The sequence below is a fragment of the Mesocricetus auratus genome, unplaced genomic scaffold (genome assembly GCF_017639785.1).
Source record: "Mesocricetus auratus isolate SY011 unplaced genomic scaffold, BCM_Maur_2.0 Super-Scaffold_100020, whole genome shotgun sequence".
Classification (NCBI taxonomy): Eukaryota; Metazoa; Chordata; class Mammalia; order Rodentia; family Cricetidae; genus Mesocricetus; species Mesocricetus auratus.
In genome coordinates this window covers 14,082,683-14,107,552 of record NW_024429201.1, presented here as the reverse complement: position 1 = coordinate 14,107,552, position 24,870 = coordinate 14,082,683, and the positions used below count along the sequence as shown (strand labels likewise).

Genomic DNA, 24,870 nt, shown 5'->3' with positions numbered 1-24,870 from the left:
GCATTTCTAAAGTTTATAAGGGGCTGTAGTTAGACACTAAACACACACAGACACACAGACACACACACACACACACACACACACACACACACACACACACACACACACACAGAGTCTCTTTCATCATTGTATTCCTTTAGGAACCGAGGATGGAAATGGAGATGGCACTCACAGTAGTTCATTTGTAGGAGATTAGAAGATTTTCTTTGCGTAGAAGGAAATAAGGATACAGTTACTCAGCGGGCTTTCATTGATTGCCTTTTGGAAACAGAGGTCACAGGACAGCTTCTGTTCCATGCACACTGACTGCATGCATCTTGCATATCAAGTAGCAGAGAGATATCACTCACTTCAATTCTAATATTTTCTCACTTATAATTAGTATTTGCAGAATTATCTGAGAATATGTTTTTACATTTCAGATTTCCTCAGGTTGCTGGGATAGAATTTGGATTTGATCAAAATACAGAACCAGGACACCGAGCCATAAGAGACACTGAAAATTCAAGGACAGTACCTGTGGAAAAAGAAAGTCTATCTTCTGGCCACTAAGGAGTACATAGTAAATGTGAGATTAGTTCACTGATGCTAATATACATGCTCATGTCCACACATATTTGAGTTTCTTTTAATGATTTAAGAACCCCAGAAAATAATGTTCGCATTGTTTTTTATGATTCATGAATTGAACTAATTTTATCTCATGGTATACAAGCATTATGTTATTGTTTCATGCTATCAGATTTAAAAATACAGGCCATCTAAAATCCATGCAAGCTGATTATTCCCTAAACAGCAGGCAAATGTTGCCAGAAACGTGTAGCCCAAAGTGCTTTAACAAATTTCTAAATTCAAATAGGGATAAATATTTCTAAAACATTTACCATTCCTATTTTAGATATACTTTAATCAGTTATATAATATTTTGTTACTTAGAATGAAACATAGATGACTGGGTTTTAAGGGCTTTATATATGAATTCCCTACTACTTGATATGGAGTCCCAGAGGCAGGCTGCGAACCTTGTTGGATGCATAATTGTGTGCTCTAATGCTGAGAGCCCTTTAGTAAATCTCAGATTATATTCTAAAGTATTATTCTAAACAGTGCCTCTCAGTTAACTTTACAACCCTCTTTAGAGATTGTAGGTGGCTTATTCTCAAGACTGTTCAACAATAGAGATGGGACAACAGGGTCACAGTTACCATTCCTAGATCTATGGAGGAGGACAGTGATTTAAAGTATATTAACTTCGATTTAAAGAAAATAATGTCTTTAATACATAGGAAAGGAATTATGGGAATAAATTAAAATATATTTGATTTATTCATTATTTCTGGCTTAGAAAATTGAATTACATTTTTGTATTTCAGAGGAAAGATGGTTACAGTATGTTTAAAAGTTGCCCTTGAATGTTTGATACTGAAACCGCGCAACTGCTGTCTACAGTCGTCATGAATCACTTTGAATCAATAAAAATTTTGTAAGGAAAGAAGAAGTGTGTTTCAGGCCATCGAATGAGTTTGATTACGACAACACACAAGTCACCGTCACTGACAGGTGACAGTATGATTTTGTTTCATTGTGCCTCTCTTTGAGTAAATTTTTTTCTTAAACTCTGGTTTTAGGTGGGCATTCTGGTGTCTGAGAAAGTATGAAGAGAATAAAGACTGACCTTTATTTTCCAAGGTGAAAGGTAGACATAAGGGACTACAGTTACAAGGGATGCACAAGAATCAAAAGCTATGTTCTAGGAAATCGTGCCCTTTTTAGGTTTCTCTGCTTCATGTTCTTCAGCTGCTTCTACAGCAGTTATCTTCTAATCTAGATGAAAAATTATAACCTGTCAAATTAGCTTATTTCTGTCTTTTCCTACTTGATAAACACTGTGCCTCGGCATATAGATCCTCATTTATTGATAAGCTTAGCTTAATCCTCTTTATAATGTCACTTTAACAACAACTCAAGGAAAAATCTGATCAAATCATAATTAGTTTTATAATTGGCTGATTCTTTGATAAATACTTATATCCCTAAATATATCCAAGTTCTGAAAAGCTATAATTATACCTTTTGGAAGAAACTGAGTTATCTTTTTTTAACACAAGAAAGCAGAGTTTCTTAATGCACTGACTATACTTTTTGTCAAAGTTTTTTCAAAAATGGAAAGTGGGAAACAATACAAAAGCTATCAAATATATTCATGACTAAATGGTCTCAGTTGGGTATACACACACACACACACACACACACACACACACACACCCCAATAATTAAATAAGAATCATGAATTTGAGAGGGAAGTGACATATAAACATTGTATTATGCTGTATCATGTGATGTTTCTATATGTATATATATTGTTTTATGTTCAAATCAAATAAATTTCCTTAAACATTTATTGTTGTTGAAGTATACAATATCTTAAAACCCAAAATGAGTAATGCAGTTTTGATTATAAGTTTCATAGTATGTTCAGTGGAGTTTCACTCATGGTTCAATAGTTGATTCATCACTGTTTATAAGCTTTATTTCATATATTCTGATAAAGAGTTATGATTTTAGAATATTTATTTTAGAGACCATATATATTTTAACTGGTTCTACCTCATTTCTAGCCTTTGAGGAAGAATCAGATGAACAATCAGGAGCCATCGTAGTGCCTGGAATAGAAGGAAGAATCTGTCATATTTCTCCAGATATGAAAGAACACTTGCGCCAACTTAGAACTGCAAGAAAGCAAGGCCTACGGACTTTACCCAGCATTAGTGATAATGCATTTGAGGATTCTGATTCCGACTGAATGTTACATGTTAGTATGTTTTGTTAGTGCCCAAATGAATCACATCACTTTTAGCAGAGTTGGGCATAGTTACAGAATCTCGATTATTTGTATTGTTCTAGAATTGATGTTAATTCTAGGGAAATTGCTCTAATTGTTCTTTGTTGGGGGGAAGTCCTATGCATTTGTCAATAAAGCACTGCTGGCCAATAGGAATCTAGATAGGTGGGACTAGGAGTCCAGGAGGACTCTGGGAAGGGGAAAGACGGAGAGTCAAGATGTAACACCATGGGGTAGGAAGCCCGGAACTATTCTCCGGTAAGAGAAATACTTAGATTAACAATTATGGGTTAATTACTTAAGTCAGAGCTAGCCAATAAGAAAAAGCAAGGCCAACATCTTCATAATTAATATAGCCTCCTGTGTGTTTATTTGGGACTGATGCGGCTCTGGAACCAGGCTTGTGGGAAGGCGTCACTCAAGGAAAAAGCTTCCCTTTACAGTTCTTACATGAGCCTATTTTCTTGTTAGGAGTTGTGAGCTTTCATGTTAACAACTGGCAGGCATGGGCTCTATGCAGTATAGATGCTATTGTCATTTCTACTAAAGTATCCTTTCTTGCCACAGTGAAATAAGAGGTGGCAGTAGTATAGTATTTATCAATAAAGTATATGAAAAATTAGTTAAAACCAGACTGAGCCAAATTCACAGTTGGTTTGTTATTTTTTAACTGGTGATACTTCCTTAGTTTACCTTTTCTTTGGCCATTTAAAAAATTATATTTGTAAAGTAAAAGTTCCAATCCTTAACTCTTACGTCATTTTTTCAGATAAGAGCTATGCATAGTGTAACTAGGGCAAAAATCAGTTCTGCTTTTAGAAGACCATGTGCACATCTCTAAGTGGGAAATAAAAGGCACATCCAGTTATTACATCTGTGACCACATGGACAGTGCACACTAACCTGGCTAAGGTGAGTGGACTTTTATCTAACAGAAGGAACTGGAACTCAGTGCGAAGGCTTCATGTCACTCTTCTTTGTCAAAACTATATTCAGAAGTGGATTTGTGAACATACATTATTTTCTGAGTCATCCTGGATAAGACAAGAGTAGAAAATTCTGCTTCCAATAGTAATATATTAAATACCCTGACAAGATCAGCTTAAGAGAGGAAGGGTGTATTTCAGCTGATGTTTCTAGGGTATAGTTCATCACAGCAGAGGAGTCATGGGGAAGGAGACTGAGGTGGTTGTTGGTCATATTACAGGTACAGTCAGTAGGCAAAGAGAGGGAGGAGAGAGGGAGGAGAGAGAGAGAGAGACAGAGAGACAGAGAGAGAGAGAGAGAGAGAGAGAGAGAGAGAGAGAGAGAGAGAGAGAAGGAAAAGAGGTTGTTTCTACCTTCTTTCTCATTTTTATTTTTATCTTGGAACTCTAGTCCATGGAATCGTATCACCACATTGAGAGTGGTTCTTCCCACTTCAGTAATTTAATATAGAAATCCTTGATTGACAAACCAAGAGATTTGCTGCTATGGTGGTTTTAAATCCCATGTAATTGACAATTAAGATTGGTCATCACAGGACACTTGGATTTTATTTGAACAATAAGATACCAGGCACATTTCTGAACCGAACTTACTACTATTATTTACGAAATGGACATGAATATTAAACCACCTCCTAAGTACTTCCTTTATGATCAGGGAGGGCATCTCTCAACCTTCATCTGAGAAACTCCTTTTGGTAGTAGATAGTGCTTTTATGGAAACCCTCAAACGGTTGAGGTTCAGAGAGTAAGAGCCTGAAGAGTACGGAATCCTAAGTGTGACATGTATATCTTACCCCTCCTCTCCAGGCTCCGGGCTCCTCATGTAAGAGATGGCTGAAAGACTGTAACAGACGTGGTGAATGAGCTCAGCGATACGCTATTTTCCTAATAGGAAGGGTCAGTTGCACAGAGGCCGTGACTGCATCAGTCCTACACTTGAGCCAAGCAAATGAAATGTCAGTATGGATGGAAACAGGGCTCACACATTCTTACTCCTAACTAAAGAACTACCGGCAAGTAATGGCTTCTGGGAGAGAAGAGGCAATTTTCTTCAGCGCAGGCCCTGAGAAGGTAGACATGATGGTCCCAGACTCATGCACAGAGAGCTAGCACTGAATGGACTCAGTGAAAGGAATCAGGCATTATACTGGCCTGCCCCTGTCACCTGGCATAACACACTCAGGCAGTATCCTGGTCAGCCCAGGGTTCGGTGAGTATTAGTCTGCAAGCAGGTGCAAAGGACCCCTTTAAAGAAGACCCCCACCCACTTACTCTCCTTTCCCTCTCTTTCCCGCTGTTCCCTTGGGGGAAAACAGAACTTTTCCTGTCTCCCTTTTCTCTTTGTCCTCTCTGTCTCGGTGTCTCCTCACCTCCTTTGTATTTCTCCCCTATCCCTTCCCTTTCTAATAAAACTTCTCACTTAAGCTCTGTCTGCCTGCCATGTTTGTCCCCCGTCTCGCTCACCCTCACCTGCCATGGAATCCGCCAAAAACTCATTGTATGTAAAAAAAAAAAAAGGAACATATGAAATTGGGATGAGAAAACATTGAAGGGATGGAGGGATTGGAAGAGGGGAATGAGAATTAGAGTTGAACAAAATGCATTATATAGTTATATATATATACATAATATATATATGAAATTCTCAAAAAATTAAAATACCCAAGAGTATTTAGAAATGTTGCTTGGTTCAGGTATTATTGTGAATATCCAAACATGTTTAAAATTAGGCTTCAGCACTATTGGACTCAGTAAAAGCAAAGTATTTTTAGTTACAGATCATAAAATTTAACTTTCAAAATAATATTACTGGCGACAAATATTGCATTTTACTAGATTTAGGATTTTTCTTTTCTTCCCTTTGGCTCTTTATTGGAAAATGATTATTTTTTTGCGATTATATAAAAGATGCTGAAGAGGCACACAATGAGTTTTTGTGTTTCTTGAAATTCATGGAGCTAGAGAGATGTCTGAGCTGTTAAGGGTGCTTGCTGATTTTCCCATGTACTGGAGTTTGGTTCCCAGAACCTGGGTCTTCCCAGCTGACACTGCCTGTAACTCCAACTCTATGGTATCCAACGCCCTCTTCTGGCTTCCTTAGGCACACACAGACATGTGAGACAGACAGACACTCATGCACTTTAAAAACAACTTTAAAGCTAATTCATATATTTAAAACATTAACCAGTTCCTTGTTATTGCGTGTTAGAATGCAGAAGAAAAATCATTTTATTACTGAATATGGAGTTACCCAGCCAAAGGTGAATAATGTAAGCTAGGATGTAAGTGGGGTTGGTGGAGACCAGAAGGGGAGACTGGCTGCTCTCCCTCCGGACAAAGGGAAAGGCAGGATTTCTGGGATGGATTTGGTGACTATCATCTTGCCTGAAAGACTTCGGGTGCTCTGTCTCCTGCTGATGCTAAAATGCCTGTGTTGCATTGGAATAGAATGAAACACATGCCATGCTTTTACTTTTGTTTGTTGGTTTTTGCTTTTTTTTTGTTTTTTTTTTTTTTTTTTGTTTTGAGACAGAGTTTCTCCGTGTAGCTTTGGCTGTGCTGGAATTCATTCTGTAGACCAGGCTGGCCTTGAACTCACAAAGATTTATCTGCCTGCCTCTGCCTCCCAAGTGCTGGGATTAAAAGCACGAGACACCATTGCTGGGCATGTGCCATGTTTTTAACAGAAAAGCTAAAAACCTAGGAGCATGTCTACATTCTGGCCTCTTGTGGTCCTTACCTGTCTCAGTGTCTGGGCGTCCCAGGTTTTATTTGGCTTCCTAGAAAGTGGTAGTACTAAGAAAAAACATATTTAGTATTCTGTACCTTTTCCCTCCAGTTTCTTAAAATGTAAAATTATTTGAAATAAAATTAGAGATTTATAATTGCATTCCAATGGGTATGCAGATGTTTGTATTTAGGTTACAGGTATAAACATATAACTAATGTGTGCCAAAAATTAAATGAATGGATGTTTTCTGTGAAATATGTTTCTATATTATTGTTTCTTGCTTACTTAATTTGCACATAATAAAAAACTTCTAAAGCAATTTAAGAATGGATCAAGATATATTTTCTAGGGCATATAAGCCAGGAATTACCTGAAAATGGCTGTATTTGATTTCAAGGTTCTTAAAATAATGTCCCTGTTTGTATTTGGTTTGATCTGTATAGTGAGAGGACTGATATTTCTCCTTCATTCACATTATTTTTATCCATAAATTAATGGCTATAAATATTAATTTATAAACATATATGTATCTTTTAAAATTGCATTTAATTTTTTGTTTTCTGGATTTGATGAGCCTGATATTATATTTTTCACAGCTATAATTGTAAAAACAGAAATTAGAATAAATACAGTAAAAATATGTACCACTTTTATATTCTTTGAAAATCATAACATGTCAACCGAATGTTTGTATTTGATATAGCCAGCAATTATGCTGAATTTTAAGTATTTACAGTCTAAATTGGTCCAGCATATCTGTTTTGAATAGTTGTAGTATTATTAGTGCCATAAGTTGTAGGGAGAGATCTTATGTACCGTAGTACCGTAGTGTCATACTGTTTTCTTTCTTTCTTTCTTTTTTTTTTGGTTTTACGAGACAGGGCTTCTCTGTATTGTTTTGGAGGCTGTCGGTCCAGCCTGGCCTCAAACTCACAGAGATCTGCCTACCTCTGCCTCCTGAGTGCTGGGATTAATGGCGTGCGCCACTGCCTGGCGCCATACTGTTTTCTTAATCAGGTAACAGCATGACAGGCAGAAAGCATGGGTTAGCAAGTTCATTACTGCTAACTGGTCCAAGATCTCAAAAAACATTGTCCAGTAAACACATAAGCTTATGTCTCTGCTTTTTTTTCCCCTTTTCAATCAGGATACATTTATCATTTCCTGTAATGATTTAGATATTTTCTTCTTTTAATATGGAAAACAAGTATACGGATTGTTATAATATAATAAAACACCAGTCTTTCTTTATATAAATCCATAATCCCATTTTAGCAACTCTTTATTCCACACATTAAGTCAAATAACAACAATAAAAAATGTAAAAGCCACTCTTTATTGCACATTATCAATCTTGTAGTTAAATGAATCACCAGATTAATTACAGCTTGGACATGCATTGGTCATTTAGGTCAGTAAAAGTCAGATTTGTCATTGTTTCTCAAGTGATTCAATCTGAAATTGGGAAGTGTTAATATGGCTCTCTAACATAGTTATTGGGTGTTAGTCTGATTGCATGTAACATTGTGTTCTTATCATAGTTAAAAATGTTGCACCAAAGCTATGAAGTCTACAAAAAGGATAGTCAGGTTTTTGGTACTAGAAGGAGACAGAGTAGATATATTCAGAAATCAAAATGCAATATACCCTGCTTGATTAGTTCCCAGAGAATATGGTTTATCTTTAATGCACATCAGTTGCCTAAGAATATGTAGTGCTTGACTAAACATCTTAGTAATAATGATCCATCCAGATTATTCATTTCATATTTTTACTATTTTTAAGTGGAGGTAAAACCTCAGTTTTTACAATCATAGTAAGTATAAAAATGATATTGTAAAATTAGAACCCCAAGTCCTAAAGTAAAATCTATGGAGTTAATAGTGCACTGTTCCTAATGGCTGGTAGATCAGCTCTGGAATAAAGTTAAGTTGTTACATTAAAGACATTAATAAAGAAATCTGTTATCCTCAGAATTTCTATAAACACTAACAATTTTTATAATGCAACATTATAAAAACTAAAAATCACACTCTCAAAATGTTTAAGCCATTATTGTTTGTATTTAGATTGTTCAGTTATACTGGAGTATGATGATTCCTAAAACGGAAAGAAAAAGTAGCAAAGAAAGCAGAAAACAATGAATCCAATGACCCAGTTCACTGAATAAATATAGATGATCACCATATCCATGTCAAACCACCATCCACGGCTGTCATCCTCGAAGTGCAGGTAGTCCATCCTGTGTGCACCATGGGGGAACTGCCTCCGGGTCACTGGGGCTGCATGCCTGTGGAATCCTAGAAGATACGGGAGGCAAGTTACTTTTCACTGAAATCAGACACATGATTATAAAGGAAGCAGTATTATCGTCACAGTGCCTTGAACAAAGCTTATCTTGGCTCCACTGAATGGTGTATTATGTGTCTAACAGTTGCTTTTTAAATGACGAGCAACTGTGAGAAGTCCCAGTTTGGGATATAAGGGCAGGGCGGCAGACAAGCCTGGCTCAGTGACTTGGACCACATTTTCCATGACTTTGAGTCTGAGACTTCTCATCAGCATCACCTGACATGACTTGTGAAGATTATTTTCCCCTACCCATTTTCCTAAACTTAAACCCTAATTATCACAACTGCAACTAGAACTAACTACACGGTGACCTTGCAACAATAACCTTTTCATCTTTTATTTTGACGATTTTATTCAGTGCAGTCAATTGAACAAGTTCTACAAGAATGTATTTCTTGTTTTAGCCGTTAATGAGTTGGACAGACATAATCCCACTCTTACAAAGAAAATTAGCTTTAATTTTTGTGTTCTTCAAAGCATGGGCCTACTCAGAGGATTGTCTGGTGGAGAGAAGCAAATCTCAGAAGCATGATCCCTTGTTACACTTCTGAGAAACACTGCATCTCGGGACATTTTGGGGATATTTACTAGGCAAGTATCTGGAGCCTGCTTATAACTTGGTCAACAGAAATGTGCTTTTGCTTTTGTTGGTTGGCCTATGGGAAGGCTAACTTTGGTTGGCCACTAGGCACACCTGGGATGAGGGAGCCTCAAATGAGAAACTGCCTACATCAACTGGTCTGTGGCTATCACTGAGTTATTTTCTTAATTGATAATTCACGTCGAAAGATCTAACCCACTGTGAGTGGTGTCACTTCTGGGCAAGTGCATCTAAGCTCTATAAGAAGGTAGCCGAGCAAGCCAGATGGAGAAAGCCAGTAAACCCCATTGGTCCGTGATCTCTGCTTCAGTTCCAGCCTTCAGGTTCCTTATTTGAGTTCCTGTCTTGGCTTCCCTTGGTGATGGACTATAGTGTGAGTCAAACAAACCTTTTCCTTCCTCAGGTTGCTTTTGGTTACAGTGTTTACCACAGCAACAGAGATGCAAACTCAAACAGCCAGTATGTAATGGCTAAGGCTTATAAAAAGCATGTAAAAAGATGTATAACTTCACTATTAACTACTGCACACTTTATTTTTTTGCTTATCAGTATGAGAGAGCAATAACAATTATATTTATCTAAACAGGGAAAAATTTCTGGCACTTGCTAGTACTGACTGGTGATAAAGTCAGATGAGGCTCCAGGTCAGAGAAAATTCTGCTGCATCATTGGTAGCAACCGAGAGATGTGAAGTGGCCTGCTCCAGATTTGGCTGCTCATTCAGACAGCAAGGGTGAGTTCATCTGGCTCTCAGCAGGGCTATTTAAAGCCCAACCTCTTCAGTCAGCAACAGTTTGAACTTGCTGTTTAAGTTATATATTACTTCTATTTGTATTATGTAGGCTGAAAACATGAAGGGCAAGTTAAAGAGTCTCAGGTAGATTTTAGATAATTTGTAATTATCTTTATCTGATCTATCATTTCAATGGATACCTTAATTATTAACTTTTATAAATTACAAGGAGCTTAATTGGGATGATCTGTCAGGTTTGTTTGAATCCTTAGTATTCAAACAGTTCCTCCCCCATAGACTCTGCTTAAGTCCCTTTGTGCTACATGTTTAGCTGGTATAATCTGATTAACTGGGCATGTGCCACCTTTCACATACTGGAACATGCGAAAAAGGAACAAAGTAAAGGAGCCAGCCTTTCTGGGCCGTCAAACTTCCAGCTCTTCCTTACCTAACATCACATACCATGGGCAGATACCGGCCTCATTAAATATTACTAACATGTATGTTTTTCTCTACCAGTAGTTGCTAGCTTCTGGGAGAGGGAAGATCAATCCAGTGTGGTGATTATAAGGCCAGTCACACTACAGGAGGCTGCCCCACCCCAGAATTATTTGGGCAAAGGACTTGGACTTCATAGGCTTCAGATGAAAACAAAACTAGTAGTTGAGTGATAAGGGATGTGGGGGGTGGATCTTTGAGGAGTGGGAGGTGACTATAATCAAACTACATTGTATAAAGTTCTCAATAAATTAAACTTTTGAAACATTTTTAAAATTTATTCTTCGTGTCTTTTACATCATGCATCCTACCCCTGTAATGCCCCCACATAAAACAAAATCAAATTTAAGGGGAAAAAGGAAGGGAAAATCTCATCGTGGAAGGTGCAGTGTGACACAGGGAGTCACGCAGTAACCCCTTTATCCACACATGTTTACATGCAGGTGCTTATCGAAAAGAATCATTGGTTTGGTTCAAGGCCAGGGTCTCTGCTGCACTGTATGTACTGGGCCCTCACTGGGACTCTTCCTGGACATCCCATTTCTGCCCTGTGTCATGAAGGTCCTGTAATCCTGGGGCCATAGGACTGCCCTGCCTCATGCAACCTGTGCCCCAGGAGATTACTGTTGGGGTGGATGCTGGGATGGGCCAACACTTAACCCTGGTTCTGGGCCTGGGTAGTTGCAGGATTGGTCAGCCTGCCAGGTCTCTCTCCTGTCTTCACCACCAGGGTGAGTTGTCCAGCATTGCCTTGGTTAGTTTATCCCTTGTGGTGATGAGCAAGGGATGCAGTCAGTCCTCACGATTTTACATCTTCAGGGTCGGTTCTCCACACCTACACCTTCAGGGCCACCTCTACTGTGTTGCCCAGTAGAAGGGTAGGGGCCACTGTCCTGAGTGCTGCAGGTGACAAGAGGCAGGGACAGCTCTCCTGCTCTTCTGACCTCAAGGCCAGCTCTCCCACCTGAGGCAAGTGGTGGGAGTGGGAGGTTGTCTCCCCCCCACCCATGACAGATGAGCAATGGGAACAGCTCCCCATCTGACCCAGGCATTGATGGGGGCTGTGTGAGTCACCATTTGACAGGTAAGTAATGGGGACATCTCTCCTTTGCTCACAACTTCAGAGCTGGCTTGCCCACGTCCCTGTCTACTGGGTCAACTCTACATGTGCCCAGTCTAAGTACAGGGCCCATTCTCCTGAGTGCTGCAGCTAGTTAGGGGTTAGGTCAGTCCCCTACCTGCTGCAGGTGTGGAGGGGTAAAGGAAGGAGAGCATCTGTCTCTTATTCATACTAACACATGGGAGATGAGAGGGGCATGATCATCTTTCCCATTCTCATGCCCTTAGGGCCTGCTTGCTCTGCTCCTGAGAACAGGGCTCTCTTTCCTGAGTGCTTCCACTGGTGATGGGCAGGACCAGTTCTCCATAGTGTTGCAGTCTTTGAGAGGCGGGGCCAACTCTGTACAGCCCAATCCTCTCAGCCTTCAGTGGTATCAAAGACATCGGACATCAGCACAGATCATGGCTGCATCGGGGTCATGAATCTAGGCATGGGCCCTGCAACAGTCCAGGCCCAGACAAGTCACCCACCTCAGCCTGCTCTCCACTGCTTTCACTTCTTCAGATATGCCTCTGCCCACAAGAAATGAACCCCGGCCCCTGTCTGTCTGTCTGTCTCTCCCCCATAACACACTTTTTTCCACCACAGTATAACTGTGCCCAATCCACTCTTGTCTTCTCCTTGAAGCCTGGAGCAGGCCTGTGCATGGGTCTCTTTGCCCTAGTCTGTCACCACACTGGACAGGCACATACATGCTTCTTCCTAAAATATTATTTTTAATGGTTTTTTTTTACTTAGATAAGCACAAATGTGTTATCTTTCTGTTCAGATGAGCTGAACTACTATGCACTTAGTCTGTGGGTCTTCCCCATGTGAAAGATCAGATAAGAGTCTGTTGATCTAAGCAGTTACCTGTCTTCAAAACTGAAGTCATTACAGTTGCAGCAGACAGGAAGTGGGGACAATTTTCTCACACTTAAATATTATCCAAATGCATCAAGAGAAACAATCTCAAAGCAGTTTGCATGCCTTTCAAAGGTTTCTTCAACCATGCAGGTTAGGGATGAGGTAACACCGTTATTAGAAATTACTGTTAGTATTAAAAACATGGTTTTTCATGGTCTAAAAGAATGATGTATAGGCTGGAATTGCTCAGATTCCAAGTAGATGGGTCAAAAATAAAGTGCATGTATCAAATAACCAATAGTAATAATACGTATTGCATTAGGGATATTCATGTCAGAAAACAAGAGAGCTGATACAGAATAAGAAATGGTGTTTTGTGAGTAACTGTCCATGTGCTGGACTCCCAGAGAGCCTAGTTTTACTCTTGTACTGTGATAATGTACTCTACCCTTTCGGTCTCATTATATACCTATGTACCTATATCCTGTATTGGTGAAAAATAACAAAAGGAGGCAGTGTGAGAAATATAATTCATGACACCAGATTGAATGAAACAAATTTTTATATGTGAAGTAGATAGTGATCATTGGCTGGCTAAGTTCATTTTCTTTCTTTTTTTTTTTTAGGTAGGAGGGGAGTGAATAGGAATTTACAGCAAGCTTTGGAATTTCTAATGATGTAAACTGCATGGGATAATTGCAATTTCTAAATATAAGTTGGCCTAAAAAACACTTCACATATAGTTATTTGGTAGGAAGAAGTAAACTATGACAAACTTCAAGGTTTCATGCAGACTACACTAGAACATGACAGTCATGTAAATACAAATCTCATGCCTAGTAGGAGGATGAAATGAATGAACAGACATAAAGCATAGGGCTGGCCCACAGAGAACAGAGAGTAAAAGTGAGATTTGCAGGATCTTATTAGAGGGGAAACCTGAATTGCCTTTTATATATCAGTTTTTCTCAGTTAATCAGCAAGCTCGATATTCTTAGCTCAATTGGCTTCTATTTTCCTTTGGACTCATTGAATTTTTTAAGTCATTTGCTGACCTTAAATAGACTATCAGAACATCACATGGTAAAACTAATTTATTATATCTCATGGAGATTATATGAACTATAATATAGCAATGATCTAAAGATATTTTGACATGGTGCCTGTCATAAAGAAACTCAGTCTTGAACACTGTCAGTTTCTTAAAAATTATCATCCTCATGGGAGATAGGCTTGATTTATTTAATTTAATCAGTAAATTAAATTAATGTAAATTTAACTTAACCTTAGTTTCTTCATAGCCAGAGGAATCAAATAGTAAGACGAAAGTCCTCAACTGATAGGGTTTGGCTTTTGGCCACTACCCACTGTAGTTGCTGAGTCTCTTCTCATACTCAGGAGCCATGCTTTGCCCCCATATAAACCACATCATCTGGGAGTCAATGTATCTAAAAGTATGATGATGACAACATACACACTTAAATATTTGTAACCCTGTTGTTCTAGAGGTGGATCTGGATTGGTGTCAATGGAATGAGAAGATTCTGAGCCTGAGGTCCACTTTTATAAACAACATGAACTACTGCATGGTTTAAGCTAGGATCCAATGTGTTGTGTATTTCAACCATGCTGTAGAAAAATGTAAACATGATGCAGACATGCATTCTGGAGGGCATTAGCCACCTATTTTAGAAGGGGAGGGCGAGAAACTGTATCATAGAGAAAACTGTACTCCTCAAGGAACTTTAAAAACTCTGTTTATACCAGTATTCTGCACACTCTACCAACTCAGAATAACCTCTCTGTGCCTGTTAGGATGTCTACATTGTCCCCCCCTCCCTGACTCCCTGCTTAATCTGCTAATGAAATGAACTCAATTCGATTTTTTGACTTTTTAAATGTAGGGTATAGTTTAAAGTATTTAACGTTAGTATATTACGAATGGGTTTCATTGTGGCATTTTCATACACTGTCCTGATCAATCTTCCCATTTCATTCCCACCCTATGTTCCGGGTTTTCTTTCGGTGGTTCCCTTTCTTCTGCCAACAGTCCTCTCTGTGTTCATGTTACACATATTCACTTTTTCACTTTCTCAGTTGAGACTTCCTCCTAACGGTTATAGTATTTTTTTCATGTATATGTGTGTGAGTGCATTTTTGCATGTGCGTGGACACGTGTGCAGGTGGGCGTGGAAGACTGAGGTAGATGCCGAGTATCTTCCTGTTTATTCTTTGCTTCATTACTGACTCAGGGTCTCCCCTGAGCAGGGCAGGATGCTCAGGGACTTCGGCTATTCTGCTTGCACCTAGGATCCTGTGCCCTCCTCCCAAGCACTGTGTACACAGCTGGGTGCTGGGGATCAGAACTCTGATTCTTACACTCAGGTGCCAAGTGCTTTATCCACTAAGGCATCTTCCCTGCTTACAATTTTCCTCCTCTCATGGTCCCTTTTCTTGTTTCATTACTCAGATCCCGCATATATAAAAATTAAAACAATCATACGAAAGAAAACATGGTATTTTGTCTTTCTGCGTCTGGCTTATTTTACCTACCAATAATCTCTAATTCCCAATGTTGAATGACTTTTAAAAATCTGCCAAGGCCATAGAGTTCCCCTCCATTTTTAAAAATCACATCTTTCTACACAGTATAAATGCCATATGAATGTACTGACTTTTATTTACTGGCTCACATTGTTACTATTTTACATGGCGTTTTCTTCACATTAGTGAGGGGCTGGGTCTGCTGATACTGTTTTACGCTGGTTTTGCCTGGCTAGTGTATCATGACTTTATTGCCTTCATAAAATATGTTCGTTGTTACGTGAGATTTCTCCATTGGTCTTTGTGGCTCAACATATTCTGAAAGCAGAGATATTGTCTGCATTCTGGACTATCTCTTCAATGATATTGGTATAGTAAACAGCTGTGGATGATAAAGTGTTACCACTGGAGCAGAGAGCTGCACTGCACAAGTTTGGAACATAGTACACTTAGTGCTTGATGCAGGATGTCCTGTATGCTGTGAATATATGCTTCTCTTATTGGTTGATGAATAAATGCTGATTGGTCAGTATTCAGGCAGGAAGTAGAGGAGGGGGTTACCAGACTGGGAGAATGCTGAGAAAAGGAATGTAGAGAGGAGCTGTCAGAGAGATGCCATGTAGCTAATGGGAAGGTAGGACGCCCCGGCATTCTCCGGTAAGATAATGCCATGTGGAAATACATAGATTAATAGTTATGGGTTAATAATTAAGAGAGAGCTAGCCAATAAGAGGTTTGAACCATCGGTCAAACAATTTATAATTAATATAAGCCTCTGTGTGTTTACTTGGGACCAAATGGCTGTGGGACCAGGTGAGACAGAAACCCCCATCTACAAGTGCTTGTTATAAAAGATAGTTTCATAAGCTCAGTGCTATTCCATGTTTCTCATGCATGATGTGTGTAGAAAATATCTGCTCCTATGGGCAAGAGGCTCAGACAGTCATTGGAAAGGCTGCCACTCTGTCTAATACTGTGACCAGCCCAGCAGTCTTGTGTATTTCACATAGATCCATGATATGCGCTACATAACTTGTTAACTGGAAAATGGGTTAAATCTCTAAATTTCTAAGGTTTTACAGTTCTGGACACTGGAAAACTTGTAAAGTTTTTTTAAAGTTTCAGAAATAGTTTACATAAAATCAGAATCCTTAATGTTTACTAAATCTATTCCATAAAACTACTTGAGTCTGTAGTCTGCCCCCCAAGTAATATCTTAATTTATTCTTTGAGAATTTCACTCAATATATTTTGATCTTTTTTCTTTTTCCTTGCCCCAATCTTTCTAGGTTCTTCCCCACCATACTATCCACTCAACTAATGGTATTTCTCTCTCTCAAAACAACAATGATATGGAGTGTTGATTTGTTTTGGCCAACTACTGCTGAGCACGAGGCCTGCCCTGCAGTGCAGTTCATGTGCCTGGCGTCACTGCACTGAGGGAAACGGAGGCTTCCCCTCCTAGCAGCTCTCAGTTGCAGACAGCTTCTTGTGTTGGTCTGGGACATCACACTTCTCTTCTCCTGAGAGACTTTTGAAAAACTTTAGTACCAGTTGATTTAAGATTCACATTTTTTCTAGTGTTGAATCATATTTATAATAGTATTATTTTCTACATATAATTGAAATGAACTGAACTAAAATATGGCTATGCTACACTTTGGAACCTTCACAGGAATATTCTCATCTTGTTCCAAGCTGGTGGCTTATTTATACTTCTCTGGAACTGGACAGGCACCACTATGGCACTTGACTTCTGCAATGGCTGCAATGAACAGTCTTCTGCGTGCTTCCAGGCGGATGTTTTTAATGCGTTTAAGATGCTGCAGGGGTCTTTCCTTACACCACAGCAGTAAGTAATGTGCCAGGTGCAGGCTGCTCTGTGATGTGCAGCACATAGGCTTACAGTCCAGGGGAGGGTGTTTTGTAGTTAATATGAATTCTAATCAAAAATAATGAACTAACCTATTCAAGGGACAGGTGAATAAAAATGGAAATGGAATATGACTGGTTTTATTTTATTTGACAAACAATCTCTTAATGAGACTAATTGCAGTGAAATCAGGGAGCAAGAAAGACATTTAAAAACATTTCCAAATTGCTATTAGGTTTAGAAGCAGTAAAAACACCATTATAATTCCAGAAGCCAAAGTCACTGTTTCTTCTAAAACTCTATTTTGTAAAAAGAATTTTACCTCTGAATGATGACTCTCATATCTTACATAACAAGGCTGTGACCTTTTCCCCTAGAAAATATGGTTCAATTTCATCTTTTCCATCAAGGATTGCAGAAAGCTCTACTACTCAAAACTCCTTTCGAGGCATTTCTGCAGTCTCAGCAGCTACAGTCTGTTTTTGGTAACTTTCTGTACAATATGTTTGCTGCGTGAATGGTGAGGGCCTGCCATGAGCACAGATTTCAGAGAACAGGGGAGTGATTAGCACATCACCGGAGCATGTCCCAAATCGTGTCTTTCAAATGTATTTTCAGCAGAGATTGAATCTTTCCATGAATAAACTGAAAAGACATTTTGTAGTTCTCATGAAAAATATTCTTTACAGAGCTCTGAAACTAGTATTCAGAAGGAGACACGCCCTCTTTTGCACAAGTGATGGGTCTGTCGAAACAGTAAAGCACTGTGTTTCACTGTTTTGCATTCTTCGTGTTATGTAACAATTTTCGTGTGTGGCAAGTTGACTGATATAAGTAGGTCTTAGTGGAGGTGGAGTGTGATATTTATAGTCACAAATAGGTATAGACTTGCCTGGTTAATATACTTAAAAAGTTAGTGCAAATGAGTCTTAAATGCCATCTTCATCTTCAGTGTCTTTAGGTCCTCAGAGTTAAATGTATTAACCCTGCAAATGTTGACCTTCTTTATCGAAGAAGTTAAATGTGACAACTTATCACTCTAGAACAGCTAAAATATTTTTGGCATTATTGGTTACCAGGTTGAATTATGCATTAAAATATTTTGTATCTATAGCCAAGTAAGAAATAGTATCCTAAAATTTAAAAAAAATTGTAGTCTTGCCATTAACTATTTTTAACAGAACAACTCAGTAATAGTAATTAGATGCACAAGGCCATATAACTATTACCATGGTATTCCACCCTCCACATATACTTTAAATAAAAACAAAGTCAATAAGCAGTAGCGCCAATCCCCCTCCCAGACTCTGTTAATCTCTAATCTATATTCCATTTCTATGTATTTGCTTATTTCAGATGTATCAGTGGGATCATAAAGAATTTATGCCTTAATTGTCTTGGAGTGTCCATACTGTGGTGTGTGTTGTCATGGATTTTATTTCTTTCCATCTTTTCTATGTACATGCAACATTTTGTTTATCCATTAACAAGCAGATGGACACTTGCTTGTTCCTACCATTTGACTATTGAGGATGATGGTATAATGACCACTGGCATACAGTTACCTTGTTTCAGTCCTTGCCTTGAATTCTTTGGGTTATATATACCCAGAAGTAGAACTGTAGAGTCATATGATAATACTATATCCAGCCTTTTGTAGATCCTCCAAACTGTTTTCATGGTGAGTTGCATCATTTTATATTTTGCTAACAAGTTACAAGAATTTTAATTCTTCCTTGTCAAAATTTGTTATTTTCTGTTATTATATTATGCTACGCCATCCTAGTATGCCCAAATCATCTTGTAATATTGGATTCCATAATAATTTCATAATAATAAATGATGTTGAGAAGCTTTAAATATACATCTTAGCCACTTGCACAGCTCTATTTGGAGAAATGTCTATTCAAATCCTTGACCCATTTCAAAAGCTGATTTTCTTACCATCTTGTTACTGTGTTATGTATTTTTATAAAATATGGATATTAACTGCTTGTGAGGTATGCAAATATTTTCTCTTACATTGCCTTAACTATTTTCTTGATAAATGTGCTTTGCATAGAATTTTAATTGTGACAAAGTCTAACTTATTTATTTTATCTTTTGTTGCCTTGTTTGTCTGGTATATATCTAAAGGACTTATTGATCTTAAAGATTTAGCCTTATGCTTTATTTGTAGAAAATTATGGTGTTTAGGTCTTATACTTGGGCCATTGTTCCATTTGAAGTTAAATTTTAATTTGTTTATTAATAATTTGTTTAATGGGCACAAGTAATTGTTTATGCTTATTGGGGATTGGCGATAACTCAAAAACATACTGCATCATTGATATTTATACAGTATGATGTAGGTGGTCATTGTATTCTTTTGCATTATTTGATGAAAAAGTTATTCTTCATTAAATGGACTTACTCAACACCCAGTCAAAACTAACTGTCCACAGATATATGCTGTATTTGGGATGCTTGGACCCATTGGTATATTTATCTTTACTTATGACAACACTATACTATTTCAATTACTAATCCTCTGTAGTAAGTTCTGAAATTATTAACATTATATTTATTTAAAGTTTATCTATTTATCTATCTATCTATCTATCTATCTATCTATCTATCTATCTATCATCTATTTGAGTGTACGTGCTTGCACACATGACCCCTAGCACTCCTGTGGCAGTCAGAGGACAACTTGTAGGGGTTGGTTCTCTCCTTCCATCATCTGGGTCCAGGGAATTGAAGTTGGAATTGAAGTCATCATGTTTGGTATCATGCACCTTTGTTCCTGAACCATCTCATCAGCTTAAGTCTTTTTTCCTCTTAATTTATTCATGGTTCCTTAATACTTGGTAAGAGTTTGTGAATTTGTCTTCCAGTTTTTAAAAAAGGAGCTGTTAATATTCTGATACACACTGCACTGAAACTTCAGGTAGTATTTATATCTTACTAATGTTAAAAAAATTACCCATTTACCTGAGGGCTTTTTTTTTCACTAATTTGTATTTTTTGGCATCTTGTAATTTTTAGACATTATTATTTTATTTACTATTGTAATCAGCATCTAAACCCCTTTTTAAATAATCCTTTTGGATTGCTCACACCTGGTTGTATAACAGACTAACCCCAAACTTGTAATCCCCCTACCTCTCTGCTTCCTGAGTGCTGAGATTACAGGTTTGTGCTATAATAGTGTTACAACTGTTTTTTTTCCAGATAGTATTTGATCTTGCTAAATTTGTTAATTCACTTCTGCAGGTTTTTACTTCTTTGTGACTTTTACATACATTTGTTATGCCATCTGTAGATGGTATAGATGTAGGTAGAGAGCTTTGTTTTCTGTTCTGGAATCTTCTGTTTCTTTTTCTTAGTGTCTTTCCATTGTGATCAAAGCAGACATTCTGATGATTCAGTCTTTTTAAAACCATCAAGAAATAATCCGTGGCAGGGCCACAGCTTTTACTTTTAACATTTATTTTATTTTATTTTTTTTATTCTTTTTTTTAAATTTAGATAAGAAACAAGGTTGCTTCACAAGTCAGTTCCAGGTCCCTCTCCCTTTCCCTCCCCTCCTTCCGTGCCCTCCCCCATCCCCCCCCCCGTTATCCCCTCGTTCCCCCAGGGAGGGTGAGGCCCTCCATGGGGGTGTCCATAGTCTGTCATTTCATATAGGGCAGGGCCTAGACCCTTCCCCAAGAGTTCAGGGTGAGAGTGCACCTCACATTGTTCTATGGGAGTCCAAAGTCCGTGTGTATACTTGGGATGGGTACTGATCTGCTGCCCAAGGCTCAATAGATTACCTAGGCCTCCTCACTGACACCCAGATTCAGGGGGTCTTGATCAGTCCCATGCTGGCTTCCCAGGCTGATGCCTGGGATTCAAGAGTTAACCTTTGTCTGGTCAGCTGTTTCTGGGGGTTAAACCAGCCCAGTCTTAATCCCTTTGATCATCAGTCCTCCCTCTCTGATACTGGCTTTCTTGTTATACCAGAAACAAATATAGATCAACATATTTTAGTATTTTCCTTAGTTTTAGAATAATATAATTCTTGTTCCACTAGGTCACATAACATAATAATGTTTACATTTGTACCTAATCTAGCCTTCTATGATCCATATAAAATGTGTCTCAATTAGGCAAACCATAATTTATTTTATTTTGGTCTCTGGAGTAAGCATGATGAATGCCAGAAGTATATATTTTTTTCTATTAAAAGAGAAAGCAAGGGGAGATTCTGAAAACATTTAGTGTAGTTGTTCTCAACCTGTAAGTTGTGACCCCTTTGAGTATTCTCATTACAATTCAAACAGTAGCAAAATTAAAGTTATAAGGTATTAAGTAGCAACAAAAATAATTTTATGGTTGGGGGTCACTACATCAGGAACTGTATTAAAGGAAGGTTGAGAACCACTGAATTATGAGACTAGTGTTAACTAGGGGATTGCTTTCTAGGATTTGGATAAATAACCCCAACATTTTTTTCTATTTGTTTTACTTAATGTTATTAAATATATTGTTCGTGTATTTCCTATTTATTCTTTTCCTCTTTTATTCATAGTACTAGGTATTGAACTTAAGGCCTTCACATACTAGACAGATACTCTATCATTCAGCTAAACTTTCAACTCAAAAGTTTTCATATAATATTTCATATTCAAATTTGAGGACCTTTCTCCACACAGTAAAATGTATTGCTTTTCTTCACTAAGAAACAGAAATTGATTTCTTACTTCTTACTTTTATTAATACTGAAAATAGAACAAAGTAGATCTTACTGGTTTGCCCTTTTATAAGTACTTAATTATATGTTAAACTTTTAAGTTTTTTGGTGAAACTGTTACAGGAAGTTTAGCCTAAGGTCTCAACTCAAATATTACCTAATTTGTGCCATATTATGAATTAGTTCATCAGGAAATACTTCAAAAGGTCCCATGTATTTTGTGGAACAGAATGTTCTGGGTCATAATCTTCAGTAAGTTATTTAGCCATCAGTAAGTCTCCATCTTACGGCTTAAAAGTCAAGAGAGATCTTAGGCTTGAGTCTGACTAGCTTATCATGTGTTACTGTAGATTTCAGATGAGCAGTGTATGACATCTCATGCAGAAATATCCAAAACACTGCTCTTTGGGAAGATAATTATTACTTATTTTTCAAATCATTGTGTGTGTGTGGGTGAAGATAATTGCTATTCAAATAATTATATTTATCCCATCTGTCCATCTGTCCATTTATCCACACCTGCCACATTTAAAAGTCCTTGTGACTTTTAAAGAATGAGCAATCTTACTTCATGTTCTAACCTATCTGCTGTCTTAGCCACCCCTGACGGTGTTGATACAAATGTCTGGGACTACCCAGTTGTGTTTCCATTTGGTTGGATGTGTCAGTCAGTGTTCAGCAGTGCTGGAACCTGAGCAGCACTGGCGAGCAGTGATGAATAAGCAGACCTCAGGAAACACTGGAGTGGCCAGTTGTCTGGTAGTCTTTTCTCAATGAGGTGAGTAAATGAGCAGAAAATGGCTGACTGGAGGCTAAATTATAATGAAAGCTTATTATTGGACAAACCCTTCTTAGAGATCATGGCTTATATAAGGTGTCATCAAAGCAGTGAGATTCATTTCAAATCAAAACAACTTATGTAACTCTACATATATAAAATATTAGAATGGTGAATAATCCATCCCAAGCATTACCACATAACGAATAGTTTATAATATACATAGTAAGATAGAAATAAAAAAGGAATATATTCTCTATTTTTTCTTTTTTTTTTTGATGCATGCAGGAAATATTCAGAAAAGTCAGACTCTGCTGATTCAATGACAACTCAGCTTATGATGATACATTTTCACTTTTTTGAGAGATTGCTTTCTCTTCAGAGTTTGGATAAAAGCACTATTGCTTCATTATGTCCTCTTTCCAAAGGCTCATAGAGTTCTTGACACAGTCAGTGCTCACTTGACAGCCATATTAGCAACTGAAGCTTGAAAGCCTCATATAGAGTTTCCAGTTTTTTGTGTGTATAATTTTCTTTTAAAGTGAATTTACTTTCCCACTCTCTTTTGATGTATGTGAATAAGTAGGACATTCCACATAAAGAATATGGGCTAAAATAACTCAAAAAGCGTAACAGCTATTCCAGAATGGAGTCAAGATTTCAAGTTATTCCAATTCTTTTTGGAATATTTTGAAAATTAGAGTCTTTTGAATAAAAGAAAACCAGAGTTAATGGAATCTATCAATGTTTTCTTTGGTCAGGATATAATGTGTTTAACGGTAAGGTCAAGGATGAAATGGTACATAAAGTAAATATTTTCAAATTATAACATAAAACTTATCATTTACCCATAACTTTGCATTCTGCGCAGCCTACCTCTAAAATATTTCAGCACAACTGAAATGCAGAATATATATTTTAACCAGTAGCAGCACTGTAGCTTCTATTTACCCTAACAGTCATTTTCAGCAAGTAGTGTTATTTATCACCTTTTATGAAATTATTATTAAAGTACAACCTTAGAAAACTTAAAGCATAATGTACAGTGACACTTTGCTATTAAAAACCATTTTATTTCCAGCATATCTGCAAAGACGTTCTGCACCTAACATTTTATTTTTGAGTGAATAAAACTGTAAGATGTTAGCACAAGCTTGATACAGGACAAGGTGAAGAGTTAGAGTTTTAAAGTGTTTAGCTGTTTGCAGGTTGTTTCATTGAGAAATTACACTATGAAATTTAAAATGTTTTGAACTACCCTGGAGAATGTAATAGGTGTTGAAATTTGTGAGTATACCACTCCTTTCGAATTCTTCTGCTTTAGGCCAGAATTCAGGGTCACTGGCACTGCAGAATCAAAGGGAGCAGCTGTAGGGCCCAGGGTAAATCATGTTAGCAGCTCCTTAGCTACATCATGCGCCAACATCTTTAGGTGCATGCATTTCTTACATCTTCAAAGCAAAGAAGTTGAGACCTCTCTTTCCTTGAGACACTTGCTCCTTTTCTTGTTGGCCCCTTTCTCTTCTGTAATTACCTTAGCAACCATTTATTAACATACTTTGCTCTTCACTGTGGATTTGAAAAGTGTAATGTTTTGTACCAAAGATAGCTTGCCACACATCTTCTTCCCTATCATCTGGCTTATAAGTAGATCTTTCTTCCCCCTTTTCTGCCCTCTTCTGGATGTGTCATGGTGGATGCAATCATGAACACATAGCATCTGGGCTGCTGGGCCTACTTGATACAAGGCCTGCCATCGTTCTGTCAAGATGTGGTCTGGAGATCACAGAACAGTGGGATGGACACTGGGGGAGGAGTCTCGACTTTCAGTGGTAGATTCACTGGTGAGTCTCCTATGCCCCAGGGGAAGGCTCCACGTCCCATGCCTTTGTGGATATCTCTGGTTAAAGTCAGTGGGTCACAAACAAGCGGAAAGTGGGAGAGGGATGTGTTGACAAGGGTGAGAAAAGTATGAGAGGGTACGGAGTCAAAGCAATCAGAATGCATTACATGCATACACATATGACCCGGTCAAAGACTATGTTTAGTGAAAATGCAAAAAGTTCAAAATACACAACAAGAAAAAGCAAAAAGTAAAGTTAACAGCCTAGACACAATATTGTGGATAGTAATAATCAACGTATGTTCCTCAAATACCATGAAGTTTTTTCCCAGTGTGCTGTTTTCAGTATATGCACTAAACTGTAATTTGGGAAATTGTTTACACATTTCTCAAATTTGTCCTG

The 24,870-nt window shown here is 37.9% G+C and overlaps 1 protein-coding gene and 1 pseudogene across 4 annotated transcripts in view; one reads left to right on the top strand and one right to left on the bottom strand.

Moving 5' to 3' along the window:
* The window catches only part of LOC101829132, a 57,120-nt pseudogene extending 54,176 nt beyond the window's left edge, over positions 1-2,944 (top strand).
* Positions 2,945-7,877: 4,933 nt separating this feature from the next.
* Rnf180 (ring finger protein 180) overlaps positions 7,878-24,870 on the bottom strand; it is a 150,531-nt gene continuing 133,538 nt past the window's right edge. For all 4 annotated transcript variants that reach the window (XM_040729016.1, XM_040729017.1, XM_040729018.1 and 1 more), the window contains exon 8: positions 7,878-8,862. In XM_040729016.1, coding sequence (XP_040584950.1) covers positions 8,663-8,862 — 200 coding nt within the window. In that variant the 3' untranslated portion in view covers positions 7,878-8,662. The remainder of the gene's footprint in view (positions 8,863-24,870) is intronic.